The sequence below is a fragment of the Engraulis encrasicolus genome, chromosome 12, assembly GCF_034702125.1.
Source record: "Engraulis encrasicolus isolate BLACKSEA-1 chromosome 12, IST_EnEncr_1.0, whole genome shotgun sequence".
Taxonomy (NCBI): Eukaryota; Metazoa; Chordata; class Actinopteri; order Clupeiformes; family Engraulidae; genus Engraulis; species Engraulis encrasicolus.
In genome coordinates, this window is record NC_085868.1 from 32,939,689 (window position 1) to 32,965,628 (window position 25,940).

The window sequence follows — 25,940 nt, forward strand, 5'->3', positions numbered from 1 at the left end:
GACGGACGGACGGACACCAAAGCCTCTTATAGAGATGCGTGGGACGCATCTAAAAAATAGAATTGATATTTTCAGTTTTCAGACTGAGTTTTGGTGGTTTTGCATCCAGACTTTACAAAAAGTGTATGAGGTATATAACACTTTTTGGGGACATAACAGATACAGTTACATTCTAGAGCTCTGAAAGAAGCCTTGTAGGCTGTTAAGCTGAACTGACGTGTAACTTTTTTCTAAAATTGTTTACTGTTTTTATAACCGGTATTTCAAAAACTCACTCATAACAAAGCAAATTGATCTGTGTTTCATACACATTGCTTTTTCCATGATAACAAAAATAGCCTGTGTAAGGCTAATTTCCAAGACTCCGATAGGAATTAATATTTTGTGTATACATTTTAAGTTCAAGACTTCAATTATTGAAAACTGATCATTGCACAAGACTCTTTCACTTCTACCTGAACCTTAAACTTCGGCTTTTTTCGCACACCTCAGCTGGCAGGTGCGTCGGAGATGGCAACATGGGTCACTCAGCAATAGTTTAAAGAAACTCCCGCACACTGACCATTTCGCTGTTCTTTCTTTAATAAACGACGTTTCGGTACTAGACCTTATTAAAGAAAGAACAGCGAAATGGTCAGTGTGCGGGAGTTTCTTTAAACTTCTACCTGAACCGCAATATATCTGTGTTCTATTATGAGCCACAGTGAACAACAAGATGCACACCCAGATGCCTTCACAGTGGTACTAGGAGATTTCAACCACGGAAATCTCAAAACAGTACTTCCAAAATTTCATCAACATGTCAACTTCCCAACAAGAGGACAAAACACCCTGGACCTCGTTTACACAAATCAGAAGAGAGCATACAAGGCAAAGCCCATCCCCCACATTGGATCATCAGACCACACGACAATTCTGCTACTGCCAGCTTACAGACAAAAGGCAAAACTCACCAAACCAGTTCTGAAGGAGGTGAGAAAATGGCCTGAGGGAGCCATCTCACGACTTCAGGACTGCTTTGAAACCACAGACTGGGACATTTTCAAAACAACTGCCACCCACAGCAATCACATTGACATTGAGGAGTACACAGACACCGTGACCTCCTACATCACAAAATGCATCGATGATGTTACAGAAATAAAACACATCACTACCAGGGCCAACCAGAAGCCATGGTTCACAGGAGACGTTCACCGACTGCTGAGGGCCAGAGACAAAGCCTTCAGAGCAGGAGACGTAGCTGGCCTAAAGACAGCAAGGGCTAACCTGTCCCAGGGCATCAGGAAAGCAAAAAAGGAATACTCAGACAAAATAACAACACACTTCAAAGACAGCAGAGATGCACAGAGCCTGTGGCAGGGCATACAGGCCATCACGGACTATAAGCCTGCACCACGAAGCTGTGACAACAACACCTCTCTGCTAAACGATCTGAATAGTTTCTTTGCCCGCTTTGAAGCACAAAATGACACTCACCCACAGAAAACTCCCCCTCCCCCCCATGATCAACCCCTTTACCTGTCCTCTGCCAGTGTTAAGAGGACACTGGCCACCATCAACCCACGCAAAGCAGCTGGCCCAGACAACATACCAGGCCGAGTGTTGAAGGATTGTGCAGAAGAGCTGAAGGATGTCTTCACAGACATCTTTAACATCTCTCTGGAGCAAGCAGTCATCCCATCACTTTTCAAAGCTGCTACCATCATACCTGTGCCGAAGAAATCATCACCATCATGCTTCAATGACTACCGTCCTGTAGCACTGACGCCCATAATCATGAAGTGCTTCGAACGGCTAGTCCTGTCACACATCAAAGCCACCCTACCCCCCACCCTAGACCCCTACCAGTTCGCATACCGAGCCAAGCGATCCACGGAGGATGCAATTTGCTCTGCCCTCCATCCAGCCCTCACCCACTTGGACAATAAAGACTCATATGTGAGAATGCTGTTCATTGACTTCAGTTCAGCATTCAATACCATAATACCACAACAACTCATCAGAAAACTGGACAAACTAGGTTTCAGCACCTCCCTCTGCAACTGGCTGCTGGACTTCCTGATGCAAAGACCACAAGCAGTACGGGTAGGGAACAACACCTCGAGCACCCTGACCCTGAGCACGGGGGCTCCGCAAGGCTGTGTTCTCAGCCCCCTGCTGTTCACGCTGCTGACACACGACTGCACAACGACCCACAGCACTAACCATCTAGTGAAGTTTGCGGATGATACAACACTGGTGGGCCTCATCACCAAGGGCGATGAGACTCACTACAGAGAAGAAGTAGACCTGCTGGCCAGATGGTGCAAAGACAACAACCTCCTGCTGAATGTCAACAAGACCAAGGAGATTGTTGTCAACTTCCAAAGGGTCCAAAAACAACTGCCACCACTGACCATCGACGGCGATGCTGTGGAGAGAGTGAGCAGCACCAAGTTCCTTGGAGTGCACATCAGCGACGACCTCTCTTGGACCACCAACACTACATCACTGGCGAAGAAGGCCCATCAGCGTCTCTACTTCCTGCGCAAACTAAAGAAGGCAAGTGCTACACCCTCCATCATGACAACATTCTACAGAGGAACCATAGAGAGCGTCGTGTCCAACTGCATCACAGTGTGGGGAGGAAGCTGCACGGAGAAAAACAGGAAGACACTCCAGCGTGTTGTGAACACAGCGAAGAAGATCATTGGAGTACCACTCCCCTCCCTGCAGGACATTTACACCACACGCCTCACCCGGAAAGCACTGATGATCATCAAAGACACAAGCCACCCTGCACACAAACTGTTCAGCCTCCTGCCCTCTGGAAAGAGGTACAGGCGCCTCCGTTCCCGTACCACCCGGCTGGCGAGCAGCACAATGCACCAAGCGATCAAGATGCTGAACACTCAACCCACTCTCCCTCCACTGTCAGCCTCTAGCCAGCAAGGCCACTGACAACCCCCCCCCCCCACTGTCAGCCTCTAGCCAGCAAGGCCACTGACAACCCCCCCTCCCCATCCCCCACCACCATATCTGCGACTGAACATTCCACCTGCACTACTATACTTGTGACTGAACTTTCAACCTGCACTAACTCAAAACATGCACACACACACACACACACACACACACACACACACAAGCACACTGCACTTTCTGCACTAAACCCAACATACACACACTGACACACACACACACACACACACACACACACACACACACACACACACACACACACACACAGACACACGAACACACACACAAGACGCACACCGCACCTTCTACCTGCACTAAACACATACACACACACACACACACACACACACACACACACACACACACACACACACACACACACACACACACACACACACACACACACACACACACACACACTGCTGCTGGTGTACTTGACAGACCTTTTTATATTTATTTTCTTCAAAATGCTACTATTACCATGTCAGAACGCTATAAAGGACTTTTTTTAGGAAAAGCACAAAAACACAACAAATACCTCTTAATGTATGTCCTCTACAAGTCTTCTGTTGTCCAGTCTTGCACTTTAAATGTCTGTATGAGCACTGTCTATGTCCATACTGTCTTAAGTCCATGTATAAGTACTGTCTATGTCTATACTGTCTATGTCCTTACCTTAATTAGTCTATGTCTGTATGGGAAGCAAGAAATGTAATTTCAAATTCTTTGTATGACCAGTGCATGTAAAGAAATTGACAATAAAACCTACTTGACTTGACTTGACTTGACTTATCTGTTGTTTCATAAACTATTCTGTAACCACCTTGGTATCTGATTGCGGTCAGGAAGAGAATATGTTTTATAAGAAGCAAAAGCCATGTGAGAAAAACGTGTTATTTAAAGAGATGTGAAGAAAAGTACTCCAAATGGTTGTGGGGGAAAAGGCAATGGGGTTGTGTGAGGTAAGGGGAGATTCAGAGTTATTGCCTAATCTTCTTTGCTGATAGAGGGTCCATAAGTTGAGTAATGACCATAATCTGTGTGTTTTTGCATGTGTTCTGTCTACACACGTGCGTGCGTGCGTGTCCGCACGTCTGTCTGTGTGTGTGCACGTGTGTGTGTGTGTGTGTGTGTGTGTGTGTGTGTGTGTGTGTGTGTGTGTGTGTGTGTGTGTGTGTGTGTGTGTGTGTGTGTGTGTGTGTGTGTGTGTGTGTGTGTGTGTGTGTGTGTGTAGGTACTTTGTGGAGAGTGCCTATCCTGAGGTGGTTTTAACCGTGTGTGTGTGTGTGTGTGTGTGTGTGTAGGTACTTTGTGGAGAGTGCCTATCCTGAGGTGGTTTTAACCGTGTGTGTGTGTGTGTGTGTGTGTGTGTGTGTGTGTGTGTGTGTGTGTGCGTGCACGTCTGTCTGTGTGTAGGTAGGTACTTCGTGGAGAGTGCCTATCCTGAGGTGGTTTTAACCGTGTGTGTGTGTGTGTGTGTGTGTGTGTGTGTGTGTGTGTGTGTGTGTGTGTGTGTGTGTGTGTGTGTGTGTGTGTGTGTGTGTGTGTGTGTGTATGTGTGTGTAGGTACTTTGTGGAGAGTGCCTATCCTGAGGTGGTTTTAACTGTGTGTGTGTGTGTGTGTGTGTGTGTGTGTGTGTGTGTGTGTGTGTGTGTGTGTGTGTGTGTGTGTGTGTGTGTGTGTGTGTGTGTGTGTGTGTGTGTGTGTGTGTGTGTAGGTACTTTGTGGAGAGTGCCTATCCTGAGGTGGTTTTAACTGTGTGTGTGTGTGTGTGTGTGTGTGTGTGTGTGTAGGTACTTTGTGGAGAGTGCCTATCCTGAGGTGGTTTTAACTCTCTGTGTGTGTGTGTGTGTGTGTGTGTGTGTGTGTGTGTGTGTGTGTGTGTGTGTGTGTGTGTGTGTGTGTGTGTGTAGGTACTTTGTGGAGAGTGCCTATCCTGAGGTCATTCAGAGGCTGCTGCAGGATGCGGTGGTGAGGGACTGCCGCCTGCGTACGGCCGAAGGGGAGGAGACCGAACTCATCACAGAAGTCATCTCCAGCAAATCTGCTGTAGGACACATACGCACATGCACACGCACACGCACACACACACAGTTAAGGAAGGCAAGTCATGACTCAGAACATGACAGAACTGAGTGGTCACACATGCAGGAAAGATCTTGTGTAAACACACACACACACACAGACGCACACACACACACACCAATGGAAGCCGGCACGCAAGAAAGACACAGTGACTCTCTCACTCTGACAGTCAGTATGAAGTTCTTTGGGTGTTTCATCAAGCTTAGGGATACACAGTGCTCTTACAATCATCGGCAACCTGGATTCCTTATGTACAGTACAGTCCTCTGCTGCGTATTGCAAATGACCTGGTTTTACCAGGACATTTGGAATATGGAATGGAAACCTTTATTTATTGTAGATCTTTGGATGTACACTTTAGGGTAGTTCTCTTTTTCAATGTAGCCGACATGTTGATACGATGATGAGACGATATGTGCCTCTTGATTGTTGCTTAGCAATTCATCTAGGTTGCCCATAACTGCCCGTTTATCAGGGTATTGGTGGCTCAGTTGGTAGAGAACCAGGTTCGGCAACCAGAAGGTTGCAGGTTCAAGCCACACTCTGCCTGACCCCAGTCCTTGAGCAAGATACTTTACCCTAGCTTGCTCCTGGTGGCAGGGTGATGCTAGCCTGGTTCTCACGCAGACCCTTCGTGCATTTTCGCTCAACTTCGTGAGAAACATCCATCTGCGTGAGAACCAGGCTAGGGTGATGCCCTGCGTGGCAGTCAATGCCACCAGTGTGTGAGTGGGTGAATGTGAGGCATGCATTGTGTAGCGCTTTGGGTGATGGAAAAGCGCTATATAGATGCAGTCCATTTACCATCACTTACAGGGCTTTCTTTTTTACTTAATCTCCAGATCTCCAAGACGGTGACAGACAACGGGGCTTCGTCGTCGTCGTCGGGCCAGCCTGGCGAGGGTGGTGACGCGGCGGGCAGCAAGGTGCCAGAGGACATCTTCAGCTACTACGAGCAGATGGACAAGGATGAGGAGGAGGAGGAGGAGACGCAGACCGTCTCCTTCGAGATACGACAGGTCAGACAAGGCAACCACCAGTGGGGCAAATTGGATTCATTCGTTTTACAATCCAGGGGTTTGTTTCTCGAAAGCGTGGTTGTTAGCCAGTTAGCAACTTGGCTAGTTGCCAATGGGAAATTGCATTGCTAACAACAAAGTAGCTAATGTAGTTAGGAACTTTGGTTTCGAGAGCTGCACCCCAGAGCTGCATTTCTAGAAAGAGGTGCATTTCTCGATAGTTGCTAACTACATTAGCTGCTTTGTTGTTTGCAATGCAATTTCCCAAAGTTGCAACTACCAAAGTTGCTAACTGGCTAACAACTACGCTTTCGAGAAACGCACCCCAGTGCCACATATTCCCAAATGACTTAATTTTACCTGTCCAATTCAGCCAGGCGATTGGCTAGTTGAATGATCACCCGGTTGAATTGGATAGGTGCAACAAGGTAATTTGGAATATGTGGGACTAGATTGTTAACCTGGTTGTCACGCGATGTGCTCATGAAGTTGAGCGGAAATGCACGAAGGGTCTGCGTGAGAGCCAGCTTACTAGATTGTAGCTAATGAATCCATTTTGTCCATCACTGGCCACAACATGTCTCTGTGTGTTCGCACACGTGTGTGTGTGTGTTTGCGTGTGCCTGTGCATGTGCATTACACAAAGCCTTCCATCCTGCTCCCTATAATCCCTATAAGAGATGGTACGTAAATGGACTGCGAGTTTGCAAGGCCTTCATCCGAATTACAATGCACTGAACGCCTCATACTCAACAAGTGTATCACAAATGAAAAACACTTCTAACAATTGCCCTTTTTACTGTTCACAAACACAAAGCTTTCTTTCTGCTGCTAGCCCACACTTGTGCACACACGCACACACACACACACACACACACACACACACACACACACACACACACACACACACACACACACACACACACAGTAAAATATCCTCTCCCCTCCCTACAGGAGATGATTGAGGAGCTTCAGAAGCGCTGTATCAATCTGGAGTACCCTCTCCTGGCGGAGTACGACTTCCGCAACGACACGGTGAACCCCGACATCAACATGGACCTGAAGCCCACGGCCGTCCTGCGGCCCTACCAGGAGAAGAGCCTCCGCAAGATGTTCGGAAACGGACGCGCACGCTCCGGCGTTATCGTGCTGCCCTGCGGTGAGTTACATGAACACACACACACAGCTCTACTGTGGCCAACCGGTAGGGCACCCGCCTGCCATGCGGCTGACCCGGGTTCGATTCCTGGCCCGGGTCCTTTGCCAACCCATCCCCGTCTCTCTCCCAATTCGCTTCCTGTCCACCTCTCACACTGTCCTATCAAAAAAGTAAAAAAAGAAACACATAAAGTCTAAAGGTAGGTCACTGGGTTACTATGCCGGCGACTCGGGTTCGATTCCTGCCCGGGTCATTTGCCAGTCCTTCCCCTGTCCCTCTCTCCCCACTCGTTTCCTGTCTCTCCTTCACTGCTCTGTCACAAAATAAAGGCACAAAAGCCCAGAAAAATATTGGAAGGAACACACACACACACACACACACACACACACACACACACACACACACACACACACAGATGGCAATCCTGAGGCCCTACCAGGCAACAGGGCCGCGTTAACCCTCGCCGAGGCCCGGTGCAGACGCAATCCGGGGCCCCTACACCACATTATAATGAGCCATATTCAAAACGCATGAAACAACGCAGGCTACATGGTTTACTCCAACACAAAAAAGGGTGCGCTGAACCCCCTGCTGAGTTCACCAGTCACAACGCAAGCCATTGGAAGCATAGCCAGCTGACAGGGAGGAGATTCTGTGCACTGCCATTTGGCAGAGTAAACGTCTGCTCAGCTAGAACTTCCAAACAGAAGCACAACCAAAAGTCTCTTCTTTTTGCTACAACATTGCTGCCGACCAATTTGTCGAATCGAAACCGTCGTGGTAAACACGTGTTAAATAATTTAACCTCCAATGGCCTTGGAAAGACTGACTGACTGTCAAAGGAAAGTAGCCTAGCCTACTCAGCTGTCGCTTGACGCGAGCAGCGAACCACAGCAAAGCGAAGCTGTCACGAAATCCCCTCAAAATGTACCATATAGGCCTACCAATTAAGAAGTCAGCGGTTTTCATCTAGATGGTGCATTACACTGCAATAGTATGCAATCATTACAGTAGACTATGCAAATTCGTAATGTTTAGGTGGATGTAGTGGATGTGGATTTTTTTTCTCCCAGATAAGAGCCACTTGCTAACTGAACAATCTGCGAGTGGTACCCAGGCATGTTTTAACTGAACACAAACCCGAACGCAAAAGGCTACGCTGACAGAGCATCGACATTATTACAGTGCTTTAGGGAAATGGCAGTGCTTTAGGCAATTGCGACTATATCATTTTGTGTTTGCTAAATCCTTGGCTTGCCCTGTTGTTGTCAGACTGCCAGAACTTTGAGTGCTGGTTGGTGCACTTGCTACGCAGCATTAATGTGAACACTTTAAATAACACCTCAGAAGTGATCCTCGCCGCGCCATGCAAGACTTTTGTTTCGCGAATGCAGTTGGGTGCGTGATTTATTTCCCCATGTTTTAACTATAGAATAAGATAAAGTTAGGTCGGTGTGCTGTGCTCTTGTTTGCTTAGCTTACATGATTGCACAAGTCCATGATCGCTATGCAACCATTACAAAAAGCGATTATAACACTGACATTACAAAAATGACTAACATTGCTAACCTTCTCTTCAATGCGTTAATCCATGCCGGGCTGAAGTTTATCCACGGTACAATCTGAAGCGAGTGCTGACGCCGAGTCTCTCGCATCTTTTTTAGACAGTAGCCCATCATCAAACTCAAAAAATATTGACCACCGTTTTCACTGGTGGCACACAACCAGAAGCATCTGACTGAAATGATTATTCCGAAGACCTCCGATTCCTGCGTGCATGCAGAGGCGATTCTAGGCTCAGTAGGGGGGGCAAGCGAAAGTTAAAAAGAAAGAACACTTGTAACAAATCGCCACTACTGTTCCCCAGCTACAGTCTTGGGGGGGAAAGCTGCCTGTCTAGCCTGGTGTCAAGATGCATCTGCTTGCCTACCGATGGCGAAATGCATCAAAACTAAAACCAATTGATTGTCTCAAAATATCGTTTCATATTTTCCAATCTCACGACGTCCGGGGCCCCCTCTAGTGGCGGGGCCCGGTGCTGCAGCACCGGTTGCACCATAGGATAACGCGTCCCTGGCAGGCAAAAACAAATGCTGCGGGGTCATAATGGTTACGGGGGGTGGTCTTCAGTTCAGAGGGTTGCAGGTTCAAAACTCACCCTTACCGCTCCTTCCGCCTCCATCCATGGCCGAAGTGCCCTTGAGCAAGGCATCTTACCCCACATTGCTCCAGGGACTGTAACCAATGCCCTGTAAATATCTAAGTGGCTTTGGATAAAAGTGTCAGCCATGCGTAAGGTAATAAAATTTCTAGTTCAAATTTGGTGAACACTGCTTTGCCAATCCTGATCCTGACCTCTATACTGATAGTGTGTGTGTGTGTGTGTGCGTGTGTGCGTGCGTGTGTGTGTGTGTGTGTGTGTGTGTGTGTGTGTGTGTGTGTGTGTGTGTGTGTGTGTGTGTGTGTGTGTGTGTGTGTGTGTGTGTGTGTGTGTGTGTGTGTGTGTGTGCTCTCCCATTCTCAGGTGCGGGTAAGTCCCTGGTGGGCGTGACTGCAGCCTGCACGGTCCGCAAGCGTTGTCTGGTGCTGGGAAACTCCTCCGTGTCTGTGGAGCAGTGGAAGGTGTGCTCTCTTGCTTTTATTGTTGTCTTTGTTCTATTTGGTGTATGGAAAGACAGATAAAATTATTATTTTTTAAATTATTATTGTTATTTGTTTATAATGGAGCGCATTGTGTAAGAAATGTGCATAAAATACTGTATGTCTAATTAAAGGAAGGATGAATTACCGCGCACACTGGTATTCTTTGCTGGTAGTTTATTTGGTGAACAACGCATTTCGCTGTTGCTTCATCAGGTTCACTCTGACAAAGCAACAGCGAAATGCGTTGTTCACCAAATAAACTACCAGCAAAGAATACCGTGTCCGGTGATTCATCCTTCCTTTACTTGGATTACTTTTACTGCACATCACCAGCACCTGGCCAGTGGTTGTGCACAGGGACGTTACTTTGAGTACTGTATTTCTAAATGTATATAATTACTAGGGCTGGGACATTAACGTGTTCATTTCGATTAATTAATCACGCAATTCGATTAATTAATTAACACGATTTTAAAAATTAATCGCAGTATAATATAGCTACATAGTTCTGGATTAGACCAGTGAAGGGCAGTATTTCACCTGATGGTGAACAGCCTGCTGAAATTGAAAAGAGTTCTCTCTTCTTTTAAAAATGAATAATATTTTTAGATTAGACTTATTTATTGTAATTATTCAAAATCCAGGTGAAAAAAAAAATTCCACTGTTCTCAAGTCAGATATTAAAATGCGATTAATTCGATTAATGAATTTCAAAGCCTATAGATTAATTTGATTAAAAAATTGAATCAAGTCCCAGCCCTAATAATTACTTATTGTTTATTTTACCTTGTCTTGCCTCGACAGGCCCAGTTCAAGATGTGGTCGACCATCGACGACTCGCAGATCTGCCGCTTCACGTCGGACGCCAAGGACAAGCCCATCGGCTGCTCGGTGGCCATCAGCACCTACTCCATGCTGGGCCACACCACCAAGCGCTCCTGGGAGGCCGAGAGGGTCATGGAGTGGATGAAGAGCCAGGAGTGGGGGCTCATTATTCTGGACGAGGTGCACACCATCCCTGGTGAGTCAGTGTGGAGCGGGGGGCTTGTGTTTTTGTGCCCGTGTGTGTGTGTGTGTCTGTGTGTGTCTTTGTATGTTTGTGTGTATGATCCTTCTATGTCAGGGGTGGGGTACCTTTTTCATTCGAAGGGCCGCTTCAAATTCATTCGAGGGCTGTAAAAGTCCCCCCGAGGGCCGTACTTTGAACACAAACCAGGGCTCATTATTCTGGATGAGGTCCACACACCATCCCTAGTGAGTGAGTGAGTGAGTGAGTGAGTGAGTGAGTGCGCGTGTGTATCTTTGTGTTTGTGTGTATGATCCTTCTATGTGAATGCATGTGGTGATGGGATTGGTTTAATAATGTTCAATACGCCATTCTGTGTGTGTGTGTGTGTGTGTGTGTGTGTGTGTGTGTGTGTGTGTGTGTGTGTGTGTGTGTGTGTGTGTGTGTGTGTGTGTGTGTGTGTGTGAGAGTGTGTGTGTGTGTGTGTGTGTGTGTGTGTGTGTGTGTGTGTGTGTGTGTGTGTGTGTGTGTGTGTGTGTGCATAAACAGCCAAGATGTTCCGTCGCGTGCTGACCATCGTGCAGGCGCACTGCAAGCTGGGACTGACGGCCACTCTGGTGCGAGAAGACGACAAGATCGTAGACCTGAACTTCCTCATTGGGCCGAAACTCTTCGAGGCCAACTGGATGGAGCTGCAAAACAACGGCTACATCGCCAAAGTGCAGTGTGCTGAGGTACGCTTTCAGAAACACACAAACGTCCAGCTAGGAACTAGACTAGAAAACGGGTTCTAACCAGGCACTACACTGGTCCAATGGGACTTCCGATGTTAAATACCAAGCCAAGTGGCATTGTGGGATTCTTGAGTGCGTTCCAATATACGACCTTGCATCCTCCACTTGTGCTTGTGGCCTCGCCCCGCCTCCTGGTCCCTCCTCCGTGGAAAAAATAATTACGTTTCCCAGCTGTCAGCCTAGCCAAAAAAATTTTTGGGGGGACTATTCTTCATTCACAATCCAGTTTGCAAATGAGAAAATGACTTAACAATTGAGCTTTTGCGAGATATTGAAATATAATGCTGTTGTCAGTAATGTCATCATGACATATTACTTCCTGGTACGAGGCCACAAGTGGAGGACGCATATTGGACCGTACCCCTTGTCTTCGCGCAGGTGGCTGTTTGATTACATTGAAAACCTATGTAATTGATGTTTTTTCACTAGGGCTGTCATTTTAACGCATTAATTTGATTAATTAATTACAAGGCGCATTAACGCGTTGTAAAAATTAATGGCATTAATTATTTATGGGTAGACATACGTTCTAAGCGCATGGCGTGGCAACTGAATTCACTCACTCACGCCGTGATAAATACAAGCCGTCCGTCAACTTCTAAAGCTAAAATACAATAAATACAACAAATACAGACACTTTTCTGTCTTTTTTCATGAACAAAAGCATATGTTTGTATTTAATTATTTTTAGATATTTTTGAATTATTACGAGATGTGCCAGTTGACGCTGCATTGCTGCGAACAGCTGTTCAGTTAAAAAAATAGCTGTGGACCAACGACGTTTTCCTTCAATTAACACAAGCAATCAGACAATCTCTACAGCTTAAATACAACTACAGTAGTAACATGTCAGACCCGATTATCGATTTGTCTATATTTGATAACTTTTAGAAAGCATTTTATCACGAGATGTAGGCCTAAGCTACCAGTCTGCGCTCGGCAGCTGGTTCATCTGATATGAATACAGGCGCATTTCAAGACAGTTTATCATTTGATTTGGCCATGGCAGTTGTAGCCTATAATAGTTGGAGTTGTGGTAGGCCTACTTAAATATTTCAACAACTATAGCCCAGCATACGAATGCATTGACTGTTCAGGCTTTGAAACACACGACGCAAATATTTGTTTCATGATGTGTGACCGCGGTAGCCGAGCCTACCGCAATTTCAGCAGATCAGAATCTGCAGAACAACACTTGTCTATTCACTACAACATCAAACCACTTGATAGATAATTGCTACCTTTTCCACGCTGCACATAAGAATCAAAATATTACAGGCTCCGAAATTACCCCATGACACAAGCTACAGTGCAAGTGTCAACAGCGCAGAGTAGCCTAGGGATTTCAATTTGACAAAGTCATCGCAAGTGCTGGAAGATGATCTTCTCAAGTTGGGTTGTGATTACAGCGATTTGAGTGATACATGCCACGTTCAGAATAAAATAATAGCCTACCACTGTGAATCTTTGCCACAGATGTCAAGTTGACAACTTTGATCGCTAACTTCCACTGACACCTCAGACACTGACATTTTCTAGCTTCAACCAATCGCTATAGCCTACAGAGATAGGATGTCTTACCTTTCGTGCAGATTGTTTGGAGAAGTTTACATCAGTCAGTCTTTCTAGTCCTGTCTTATATCCATAGAATATTTTGGTGTAGAATCAATGTTTAGTCCAAGCAAGGGTTATTGGCTAGCTCAGTGCAGTTATCATTCCTGGCTAATCCAGCTCCCCAAAATGTAAACAAAACGTGAATGAATGCACGTCATCTGTTTCATCAGGGGGTGTTCCCATTTCCTTGAACTCTGACCTTTTCTGATAGATAGATAGATAGATAGATAGATAGATAGATAGATAGATAGATAGATAGATAGATAGATAGATAGATAGATAGATAGATAGATAGATAAGATACTGTAGACTCATTTTTTGTGTTGGCTAATGTAGCCTATTTATTCACCAATTTAACAGGCCTATTTTAACATATTAGGTCTAAGTACATCATAGGGCCTATATTGTAATTATTATTATTATTATTATTATTATTATTATTATTATTATTATTATTGTTATTGTTGTTGTTTCGCGTCATGAAAAGAACATACGAGTAAGTGCGATTAATTAGATTAATTAATTACAAATTCTGTAATTAATTAGATTAATTTTTTTAATCTACTGACAGCCCTAGTTTTCACACATATTTTTGAGTCTTTGGATATGGCTTTGTTTTTGGCTTTGATCACACCAGGAGTTGAGATTTGATTGGACAGTCAAGCAAATCAGACAATGTTTGATTGGATGTATTCTTCCTGTAGAACAAGTTGAAAGAAAAAACTCAAGACTCAATAATGGCTGTAGATGCTTTATCCAAAGGAAAAGTAATTAGCCTAGGCTACATCTTTAGGCATAAGTAATGGGGCTAGATGGGATTTGATTGGATTACTTGGGTGATCAGACAGAGGAATCTTGATTGGGCAATTTATTACTAGGTAATTGGTATGGTGGCTCGATCAGATAGGGCAGAGGCGGCCAAACTCAGGTCAGGGGGCCTCTTGTGATCCTCTGAGCCATTTCATCTGAGAGAGAAAGACAACTTTTAAATCCAAAGAGACACTCTCACCCAACATTCTTCAAATGCCTAAATAGGACTGGGTTTTTGCAAGTTTGTGCTTTACCAAGTATGTAGTAAGGCTAGTGCATTGACGGAAATGTATGTCATTACAATGTGCAAGCCATCATACATTATTTCTTATTTTTTTGATCAGGCAAATCTGTCTGTAACATCTGGTCCTTTGGTCAGTAATCTAAACCCTGAACCCAATGCTGCCCTTGATCCAAAATAACTGCCCACCTCTGCTGGATGCTTGTCGTGTTGTGTCTACTCCGTTGGTTTCCCCCCTACAATATTTTGTCTGTGTGTGTGTGCGTGCACGTGTGTGCGTGCACGTGTGTGCGACGTGCGCGTCTGTCTGTGTGCTCGTCTGTGCGTGTGTGTGCGTCCGTCTGTGTGTGTGTGTGTGTGTGTGTGTGTCTGTGTCTGTCTGTGCGTGCATGTGTGTCTGTCTGTGTGTCTGTCTGTGTGTCTGTCTGTGTGTGTCTGTGCGTGCATGCGTGCGTTCGTGCGTGTGTGTGTCCTATCCAGGTGTGGTGCCCCATGTCTCCTGAGTTCTACCGGGAGTATGTGGCCATTAAGACCAAGAAGCGCATCCTGCTGTACACCATGAACCCCAACAAGTTCCGCGCCTGCCAGTTCCTCATCCGCTTCCACGAGCGCCGCAACGACAAGATCATCGTGTTCGCAGACAATGTCTTCGCATTGAAGGAATACGCCATTCGCCTCAACAAGTAAGACTCCAGAAAAATGCAAAGCGAAGCAAAATGCAAGTATAACAATATAATGGAAATGCAAATGAAACACTTAAAATGAAACTTAAGAAAATGTGTTAATGCACACCTGGCTGTGGAAGAGCTGAGCAGCCTACTTTATAGTTGAGGACGATATTATTAGCCCCCTTCTGAAATTAGACATTTCATCTCTTTTGATTTCTCAGTGAGAATGACCATTATTAACAAGTTTCTGTTATTCTGGAAACAAATGCACTATGTAGTCCAACTGACGGCGCAGAGTCAGAATTATGTGGAAAAACAATGAATTTGTCACTGAAAATGCGCGTTTTAAAAAGTCGCCAGATGCACCAAAAAGTCGCTAAAGGCGCTAGATGAGTTTTTTTGTCGCCAGGGCCGTCAAAAAGTCGCTAAATCTAGCGACAAAGTCGCTAATTTGGCAACACTGGATTTCAGAAGATTAAGAATGGTCTCAAACAAAAACAAAGCAGCTTATACTGATTGCATGAAACTTGATGGCGGCGATCCTCAGTCTGTTCCCATGACCACGAGCTACAGCGACAAATTAAACATAAGCAGGGCTCTAAATTAACTTTTTTTTAGTCACCAGCCAAAACGGTTAATTAATAGATGCTAACAGACACTCACTAATGGGTCAAAGTGGCTAATAAGTTAGCCGCCAGCTGGTCTCATAGGACTCCATGTTAACTGCTTGCTTGGAGGTAAAATATGTACTACCATACCTAGAGAACAGTTGAAGGTACAAGAGAAAGGTCAAACCCAATCATTTAGCTCAAGGATGTGTAAAATAAGCTTATTTCCTAAAATGGGACAGTATCACTTTAACCTTTAAACAGAAGTTGAAAAAGATGAAGGGGTGTACGTAACTTTGCTGATTGTATGAAGACATTTTTGGTCAGTCATTCAACATTTTTCCAAGACCATCTGGAATGAAACTACAGCAAAGCCAAATGTACACGTCATTGCATTTATTTAGTGCATGTATTTAACGCATTTCACTCCTTTTCTCTTTCCTTGAACTGCATTACAATGCAATGAATACATTTAGCTGAACTGAAAAAGGTGGCAAGCTACACCTTGTTAAAAAGTCTTCATGTAAAGTGACGTCCTGCCAAGCTAGTTTCAAAAGCCCCTTTGAATGGAAGGCTTCTCAACTCTGCTCAGAGAGGTGATGTGAGGTGTCGCTGGCCATAGGGAGAGCTCTGTAAAGCGTGATCCACTTAAGCCAAAGTGAATGGAGGCCAAAGTAAATATCCCGAAAGTTAATACACAAAGATTCAGAGGCATTTATTCGAGACTTGCATCTCAGTGCAATGTTATGTATTGGTTTGAGGTCATTCATGTTAAGTAGCAAATTAGGTGGCAGGTGTTGTGCTGACACAAGCTGATGTTTGTTTCAATATTACAGGCTAGTCACCGCAAGTGCAAGTAGGCCTACCAAATGAACTTTGTTAATATTGCTTTAAATTGTTTGCCTGGCTCTTGCCCGACCTGTAGTTCCGCACAGCTTTGTGAGCTCCACTACTGTGTGTTTGGAGTGCCACCAGGGGGCTCCAGAGCACACACACGGAGGTCTGGTAGGAACCAGGCTATGTATATTGTGGCCAAAACCGGCTGAAATTTCCAAAACAGATATCTTCAGTTTTACTCTACAAGAATCATGCGTCACTACAAAGTACCTCATTCTAGATCTGTGTGTTTGTGTTGTTGCCAGACCCTTCATCTACGGTCCAACTTCGCAAGGAGAGCGTATGCAGATCCTGCAGAACTTCAAACACAACCCTAAGATTAACACCATCTTCATCTCCAAGGTAACCAAACAACCACAGAACTCCAGAACTCCGGGGTGCCTTTCTCGAAACTGTAGCTACTAACCATGTTAGCTACTCTATTATTTGCAATGCAAATAATTGGCACCAACTACCCAATTTGCTAACTGGCTAATAACGCTTTCGAGAAACACAACCCTATTCCATTCCATTGCTAGCTATTTGTTTTGTGAAGTTCTTTTTTATGTACGTACACATGTTTTTGTGTGCCAATTTTGTTTTTTTGGTTGTTGTTTTTTTAGTACTCAGACATGTTTCTTATTCTCTCCACCATGTTCTGTCAAGCAGCTCGGAAATAATGGGGAATTTTGAGTGTTGTTTTTTAACCTAGTAATGACACGTGGTGGTTAATGTGTTCTGAATATCATCAGTGGCTGTAGCAATCTTGGTCAATATGGGTATACTGGTCCACCTCGGTCCCTATTAGAGATGCACCGGATTCAAGATCTGGTTCTGGATCCGGCACGATAATAGGGTTTTTCACAGGGTCTGGGTCCGGCAGGATCTTAAGCAGTAGATCCGGTATCCGGTAGGATCCTGAAAATCAGGATCTGGTGCATCTCTAGTTTTTACGTAGCCTAGGCTTTTCAGTCAGTCTTTCACAACCCCAATCGCTGCATGAAGTGAAAGCCCTTTGGAAGCGGCCGTTGCAGGCAGTGTGGCAATACGCCAATGAGTCTAAAAATCCGGCAGGATCCTAAAAATCAGGATCCGATGCATCTCTAGTCCCTATATGCTAACCCTGTAGGCTACTGTACAGATGACTGAGATGTGACCAGTCGCATGCAGTGACGCACAAAACCATACATACCCGCATTAGTGTCATGCGTCCGCATGTGTTTTACAAATTCACCTGCACACACACATGCACCCAAATCTGTGCTGTGCATCCACCTGTATGTTATTACTGCATGTGGTAATACTGGTAGTTGTGGACAATGCAGTAAATCATGTGTTATTCTTACATTACATTGATTTACTAAAATGTCACACTTGCATGGTGGTGGTTTTTCCGGTTTCCAGGTCTAGTCCCACCCCCCGCGTTGCTTCACCTCAGAATAGAACACACGCCGTCCCCTCTCTTCAGCGTCAATGTTTGGTGCCCTAGGCATGCAACCGCTTTCCCTAGTTATGCATGTAGATATTGGCATCTGTAAACAAAGCATTGTACGTCTGATAGAGCACATCTGACCAACACATATACTGAGTGCTCGTGAATAATCATAGTCAACATTAAGCTTAATGTTTTTTTGGGTTTTGTTAAGTATTTTTTTAGGGCTTTTTTGCCTTTATTTGCGACAGGACAGTGGGGAAGAGACAGGAAATGTGTGGGGAGAGAGAGATGGGTAAGGATTGGCAGATGAACCGAGCCGTAATCGAACCCGGGTCGCTGGCATAGCAACCCAGTGCCCGACCGTTAGGCCACGGCACGGCCGAGCTTAATGTTTTATTTCACTGGCCATTCTAATTTTGTCTGATTTTTTGGTGTTCCTGGCGCCCCCAAGGCGACAGCTCCCTAGGCGACCACCTTGTCTGCCTACGCCTAGTGCTGGCTATGCCTAACCCTGCCATCTGCTCTCCTCTCCTTTCAGGTGGGTGACACCTCGTTCGATCTTCCTGAGGCAAACGTCCTCATTCAGATCTCCTCCCACGGAGGCTCCAGGCGACAGGAAGCCCAGAGGCTGGGCAGAGTCCTCCGAGCCAAGAAAGGTAACTCAGGAAACAACAGAACAGGGGGGGGGGGGTTGACGTGACTTAGTGGTTGGAGAAGTAGTCTCAAAGGTGCACTGTGTAATATTTTTAGCAGTCTATTTCCAGAATTCACGATGCCCATTCACAAATGTTGCATTTTTCACAAATACTTAAACCACCAATCCACCGCCATCACATTCTAAGTATTCATTACAGGGCTCCAGAGTGCGACCAATTTGGTTGCATATGCGCCCATTTTTTTCAATGGTGCGCCTAAAAAATATTTTTAGGCGCACCGGTGCGACCAGCCATCAGTAGAACAAAATCAATTACCAAACAACCGTTTTAATGGACATAAAATGAATAGTCATTCTACAGTAGTGGCCCATCATCACACAATAAAACGTGTCGATGCGGTCATTACTTCAACTCCGCTGAACTACCGGTAGCTTTCTCCCCCTTCCTCGTCCACAGGCAGCCCGACGTTTCAGAATAGAATGTTCGACTTCGCTCAACTATCCGAGTTCTCATGTGCCAGCAAGTTTTGTGTTCTCAACCAGGCGAGTTTTGCAACGGACGAGAGAGTTACAATCACGGTAAAAACAGCAAAATGACTTGAGGATATTTTAAACACGAGAGTCACAATCACGGGGAAAAACGAAATGGCTTGAGTGGATATTAAACATTGCCACACAAAAACGCAGACGGCTGCGGATAATTGCCCGTTTGAGCCGCGTGCAGAGTTGGCCAAACAACAGGTGACGCGCTAGTCTGTCGGGACTTCTGTGAGAGTTTTTTGATAGCGACTAGGGCAGGCTACATAGGCTACTGCCTATCAGTCGGCAAGGCATCGTTCATGCACCTCGAGACAGCACGAGAGAGAGAGAGAGAGAGAGAGAGAGAGAGAGAGAGAGAGAGAGAGAGAGAGAGAGAGAGTGAGCGAGCGAGCGCACTAGTGCTGTCGTGTCTGTTCGTAGCACTTGCTAAGATACCCTACCACAATCATTATGCAGAGGGAGAGCGCTCAAAACGGGGAAATAGACAAAACCCACCTCAGATTCCACTGTAAACATAAGCTAGGCTATTTGTGTCTAATGATTTTAAAAATCATGACATTTTTTAGCAGGGTTTGTTTCATCCATCCATCCCTCTATCTATCTTCATATTGTAACTCTGTGCTTGTGCCGTGTGCGTAGCCTTATTGCAGAAAAGGCTGGTATGTTGATCTTACTAGTCAAACACATACTGACTAAAAGGCTACTAATTTGGTCTTTTCTACCAGCCAAACTGCTTGTAGCCAAGATGTGTTAGTTAGGTAGCCTACTGTCATGTCTTTTATAAGGAGCACATTTGGAAGACTAGTCTATAGCACATGAAATGCTCCAGGTCTTTTAAAATATAGCAACACTAAAAGAATAATAATAATAATAATAATAATTTATTATTTATAATAAAAAATAATGTATTATTATTATTATTCTATTATTGTTGCTATTATTATTGCTATTGTTATTATTTTTTATTATTATTATTTTTTTAAAGCTGAGGTGCGTGTGTGTATGGGGTGGTGAAAACATTTGGGTGCACCTAAATTTTGTGCTGGTGCACCTAAAAAAAATGTTTAGGCGCACCAGTGCAACCAGTGAAAAAAGTTAGTCTGGAGCCCTGCATTATGACTTTTCATACATGAAAAGGGGATCTTCTCCATGTCCGCCATTTCGTACTGTATGTCCAGAAATAGACATTGGCTGCAAAATGTTCTGTCATTTGATCATACTAGTAAATATCAACTTTATTACTCAGTAAATATTCATGAAAATATCAATTTTGGCAATAGGCAGCACAGTTTCAAAGAGAAGCATAGTTGCAATACCTACTCTGGCTACAATCCTACACAGTGCACTTTTAAGATCAGAGGGCTGCCGGTTTGAATCCCACCCTGACCTCTGCTTACACTTCAAGACACTTAACCCCACTCCAGGGACTGTAACCAATACCCTGTCAAATAGTAGGTCTCTTTGGATAAAAATCGTCATCTAAGTGTAATGTAATGTAATGTACTAAAAATGCTCGTAAGTGTGCATTTTACTTGTTTGCCTGCCAACTTTTCAATGGGTGTGGGACAGATTGGACTGAAATTAAGCAAATGTATAATTGCATTGAAAGAAAGGAATCACCGGAGGATCTAACGTTTCAACGTTCTCACGTCTTCTTCAGAGTCAATGATTGACTCTGAAGAAGACGTGAGAATGTCGAAACGTTAGTCTTGGCGCTTGCCTAATAAAACAAGTTCATTTCCACATCTGAAGATGCTCCGGTGATTCCTTTCTTTCCCTGCCTTTATCAGTCCTTTCCCGTGACGCACCAGATTGTGAAGTGCAAAAGCGCGGAAGATATGTCTTTTTACTACTGTATAATTGCTTTGCTCTGTGTCTGCAAGGCATGGTGGCGGAGGAGTACAACGCCTACTTCTACTCGCTGGTGTCCCAGGACACCCAGGAGATGGCCTACTCCAGCAAGAGACAGCGCTTCCTGGTGGACCAGGGATACAGCTTCAAGGTGGGTTGTCCGTCTGTAGCCTGGTCCTGACCATCCCATAATTCTACCATTTAATTTAGTATTCATGGTCTGGAGGTCGTTTGATCTGACGCGATTGCAGGAAGCGGGAAGTTTGCACTCAGTTCTGGTTTGAAATAATTGGACAGCTCTCACCCAATTGGCGACAGTTACACGGCAAAATGTCACAGTTTTCTGGGGAGGATTGGCCAGCCAAATCCTACCACTCAACATCGCTGCTAGGGGTGGTACGGTTCACAAAATGCACGGTTCGGTTCATATCACGGTGTCAAGGTCACGGTTTTCGGTTCTCTACGGTTCTTTTTTTTTAGTTCATGATAAATGGTGCACTGGCTAATAGAATCGGACTTATCATTAAATATCCTACATATGGTTTGTATAGGCTTATAATGTGAAAATGGTGTGATTTTAATTGTGTCATCCTCTGATTTGGTCTTATACGCTAATGTTTTAATCAGAGATATTGGATAAGATACTCCCAGAATCTCTGTTTTACATATTTTTCTGGGCAGTACATGAACTGCGGTTTGCGATGGATTGCACGGTTCGGTTCGGTATGTGTGTGAATTGTACGGTTTCGGTTTTCGGTGCGGTTTGTGCCATCCCTAATCGCTGCACAGAAAACTGTTGCCAGACGTAGTACGGAACCAAGTCTCTTGGCGGAAGTACGTAGGATGGTGTGTGAGGCTGGGCTCTCATTCATTCATCTATGTCATGCATCCAAATCATTTAAGTCAAGAGTTTAGATCTATGCAGCTGGACTTGTTGGAGCTTGAAGAGTAATAGAAAATAGGGCTGGGACTTGATAAAAAAATGTAATCGCATTAATCTATAGGCTTTGAAATTAATTAATCAAATTAATCGCATTTCAATCGCATTTAAATATCTGACTTGAGAACAGTGAAAAATATATATTTTTCACATGGATTTTGAATAATTACAATAAATAAGCGTAATCTAAAAACATTATTCATTTTTAAAATAAGAGAGAACTCTTCTCAATTTCAGCAGGCTGTTCACCATCAGGCGTAACACCGCCCTCCACTGGTCTAATCCAGAACTATGTAGCTGTATTATACTGCGATTCATTTTTTAAATCACATTAATTAATTAATCGAATAGAGTGATTAATTAATCGAAATTAATGCATTATTGTCCCAGCCCTAATAGAAAACCATAGCTGCTTATGATGAGCTTAAAGGTGCACTGTGTAGGATGGTGGCCAGAGTACGTATGTTCTTTACATTCATTAGGTTCGTTATTGATTGACATTGTATTGTTGTCTTGTCCGTGATGGTCAGGTGATCACCAAGATCGTGAGTATGGAGGAAGCAAATCGGCTGTTTTTTTGTGCTTTATGCTTGTTATTGAAATATTGGATTGGCTTCGCTAACGCCCACCTCAGTGGAGAAACAAGACATTTTCCTTGCCCTTAGCCTAGGCACAACAACTTTTGTGTGACTTTTCCCCATGAGACATCCCGATTGCAAATGAGAAAATGACCTTTGAACCCGTGCTTTTGCGAGATATTGAATAAGGCTTCTATTGTCAATGACGGTTTGTTTGACTGCCATTGCGAGGCCACAAGCATAAGGTGAGGAGGGGAGGTTAGATAATGAAACGGACCCGCTGTTGTTACTTCCTCAGGTGATTACCAAGATGGCGGGCATGGAGGAGGAGGACCTGATGTTCGGCACGCGGGAGGAGCAGCAGCAGCTCCTGCAGAAGGTCCTGGCCGCCTCCGACCTGGACGCAGAGGAGGAGGTGGTCATGGGGGAGATGGGCAGCGGCAGACCTCAGGTACACACACACACACACACACACACACACACACACACACACACACACACACACACACACACACACACACACACACACACCACGACAGCAGAGGAGGAGGTGGGCAGTGGAGAGATGGGCAGCGGCAAGCCTCAGGTACACAAACACACACACACACACACACACACACACACACACACACACACACACACACTGACACGCTGGCGGTTCGCAAAGTAAATAAACATACACCAAGTTTTGTGTAACAGTACGGCTATTATAACAACACGTCTGTCCCGCAAACTACAGAGAAGGGAAGCGACAGCAAACTGAAACTGAAATGTTTCCTACGACAGTCGTAGCGGACCGCTCGGTCAAAAAGTTACATTTGGGGTTCTCAGCAGACGGACAGCGAAAGTGGTCGCGAGAGTCATCGTTCACTTATTAATGACTCAAATTTGATTATTAATCTAACTTTTAATCCTACATAGAACCCCTTTTAAGATTTTTATTTCCACTCTTGTGCATTCATGCCTTAGTTATTTTTGTATTCTCTCTCTCGCTCTCTCTCTCTCTCTCTTTATCTCTCTCTCTCTTTATCTCATCAGTTCCAGAGGCGGCCGGGTACAATGAGTTCCATGTCGGGGGCGGATGATGCCATCTACATGGAGTACCAGTTCGGCCGCAGCAAAGGGGCATCCGCAAAGGGGCAACACTCACATCCTCTCTTCAAGCGCTTCCGCAAGTGAACCTCTCTACTGGCAGCTCTGTAACGTGACAATAACCCCTCTCCACCATCTTTACAATCTCCCAGAGGGATTGTGACAAGTGGTCCCACTCCGTTGTCCCTTTTTCGACACCGTCACTCTCCTATGACAACCAAGTGTAGCAGGTGCTGAGCCCTGTTTGTCCCCGAGTTGCAGTCGCACCTAAGAGACTTGTGGCTGCAGGTGGAACCAGAACCGGAGTTACATGTTGCTTGTAAAGGTGCTGCTGTAACACCACCAGAGTGTGAAAGGTTACAGGTGAGACAGCAGAGACTTGCGGAAACGGAAAATGAATATAGACGGGCCGGATATAGACTTGAACTTGAAACAGAATGGCACGAAATGCATTCCCGTTGTGCTTTTGCATTAGTTTTTGCTGAAGCAAGTCAGTAGACTTCTATTTGGAAGTCGTTTTGTTCATTGACTTTCAAGTTGAATTGTTTTTTGTTTTGTCTTTTGTTCATTGACATTTTTTGTTGAAGGCTTCTGAGGACTTTGTGTTCAGGTGAAGAACAGACATTCATGACTTTGAGGTAATTCACCGTCACCTAACCCTTTCATTTTTGTTTCTGTTACTTAAAATATTAATTAATGATTTAAAAAAAGATAATAATGAATAGGTAAGTGCGGGTATGAAGAAGGCAAAAGGCTACATGCATAACACTGGATAGCCCTCGGATGTCCTTGATTTGGAGTTCATACTCTTCACTTGGTGTGTTGTGTTGAAATGAAATATAATAAACTGCATAAAAGTGAATTGAGTGTTTTGGGTGTACCTTCTTTTCATTTTGTGCTGTTCTGGTAGGCAAAAGATTTTTGCAATATTTTCTTTCGAAAACGTTAATAGTCAGTTACAGCGCATTTTAAAATCTGATGTTTTACCAGCAATAAACTACTTACAATTTCAATAAAACCTCTTTTGTTCAATATTTAACTAATATTTAGCTGTTTATGAATTTATTTACTTCCACTTAATTACTTTTACCACGTTCCACAAGAAACTGCACACTGGTATGATTGTCCATGGAGCAGGTGTTGATGTACTACGTTTAAAGGTTTGATAAAAGATGTCATAGACATGGCCATATTGTGCAATCGTGGCACTATGAGGAACAAGAGCCTCCGTGATTTTCCATGTGTAGGGACCCATTAACTTAGCCTGATTATCATCGAGTTTCAAATCTTTTCGAGACTTGGTCTGACCAAGAGCATAACAATTTAAATTTCCCAAACGGTATGGTTTACCCTCCTCCCTAGGTTTGCTACTGGTTGTTCGCTTCCTGACAAAGTGGGAGGAGTCCCCAATTTTTTCGGGAGATCACAAAGGATATTCACTTTGCTCTTGACTTGACTAAAAGCAGCGCAGAAGGTGTTGTGTCAATAGGAGGGCATAGCCTGGCTACCATTAACTCTGAGTAACAACTCCAAATTGCGAGTGGGCCTACATGCCAGGTAGTGGAATATTAGTTGGGTTTCTTCTTGGAGACAAAATGCGGATGGGGAGATTTGGGGAGCTCTGGGCGGGGTGGGATGATGGAGGTAGGGTGTGGGATGTATTCTTTGTTTTCTTTTTTTTTCTTTTTTTGTTGTTTATTCGTATTTTCTTTGTTTCTTGTTCTTCAACAAAAAAAGAATAAAAATAAATAAATAGATGACGTGACCTGATGAATGCCACTCTTCACAGACACAGGTATGATCCGTATGTATGTGACCATCTATTGAATTGCGTACTATCATTTTCCACTCAGTCAGTCACCCATTAGTCACGCAGAAGGCAAACCAATTTCATGAAAGCTTGCTACATGCAGAGGAACTGGTGACCAGCATATCAAGTATTGCAACACAGCCAGAGACTTGTGTAATCCATACAGTAGAGAAGGACTTTGACACAGCCCTCCAGACTGCCCCCTATCTCACTTGTAAGCTATCACTTGTCTATTGTAAACGTTGGGGCTTCAGGTGGTCAGGGGCTTTATGAATAGTGCTGTGAGACTCCTAGACAAGAGAGTTACATAGGCCTACAGTACATAGTTACCTTGTTTCAAAACGTCTGAGTTACACAAATATTGATTCTTTGGACTATGCATAGTGACTTTAGCACCCAGACACTTTTTCTAGTTTTTGATTGTCCGTGTGTGGGGTGGGGGTTGGATAGGGAGATCTGACCCTGTGGATATATGTATGGTGAATATTTGTGAGTATATGTGCAATGTTGTGTGTAATGTCCTTGTACTTGACACCTTAATTTCCCTCGGG

General features: G+C 44.5%; 1 protein-coding gene across 1 annotated transcript in view; it reads left to right on the forward strand.

Annotated features, from left to right (window-relative positions):
• The window catches only part of ercc3 (excision repair cross-complementation group 3), a 41,130-nt gene extending 16,689 nt beyond the window's left edge, over positions 1 to 24,441 (forward strand). Inside the window, exons 5-16 of the mRNA XM_063212061.1 lie at positions 4,879 to 5,014; positions 5,893 to 6,069; positions 7,024 to 7,228; positions 9,753 to 9,850; positions 10,676 to 10,892; positions 11,427 to 11,611; positions 14,817 to 15,019; positions 16,755 to 16,851; positions 18,462 to 18,579; positions 21,002 to 21,120; positions 22,786 to 22,938; positions 23,526 to 24,441. Coding sequence (XP_063068131.1) covers positions 4,879 to 5,014; positions 5,893 to 6,069; positions 7,024 to 7,228; positions 9,753 to 9,850; positions 10,676 to 10,892; positions 11,427 to 11,611; positions 14,817 to 15,019; positions 16,755 to 16,851; positions 18,462 to 18,579; positions 21,002 to 21,120; positions 22,786 to 22,938; positions 23,526 to 23,666 — 1,849 coding nt within the window. The 3' untranslated portion in view covers positions 23,667 to 24,441. The remainder of the gene's footprint in view (positions 1 to 4,878; positions 5,015 to 5,892; positions 6,070 to 7,023; positions 7,229 to 9,752; positions 9,851 to 10,675; positions 10,893 to 11,426; positions 11,612 to 14,816; positions 15,020 to 16,754; positions 16,852 to 18,461; positions 18,580 to 21,001; positions 21,121 to 22,785; positions 22,939 to 23,525) is intronic.
• The last annotated feature ends 1,499 nt before the right edge of the window (positions 24,442 to 25,940 follow it).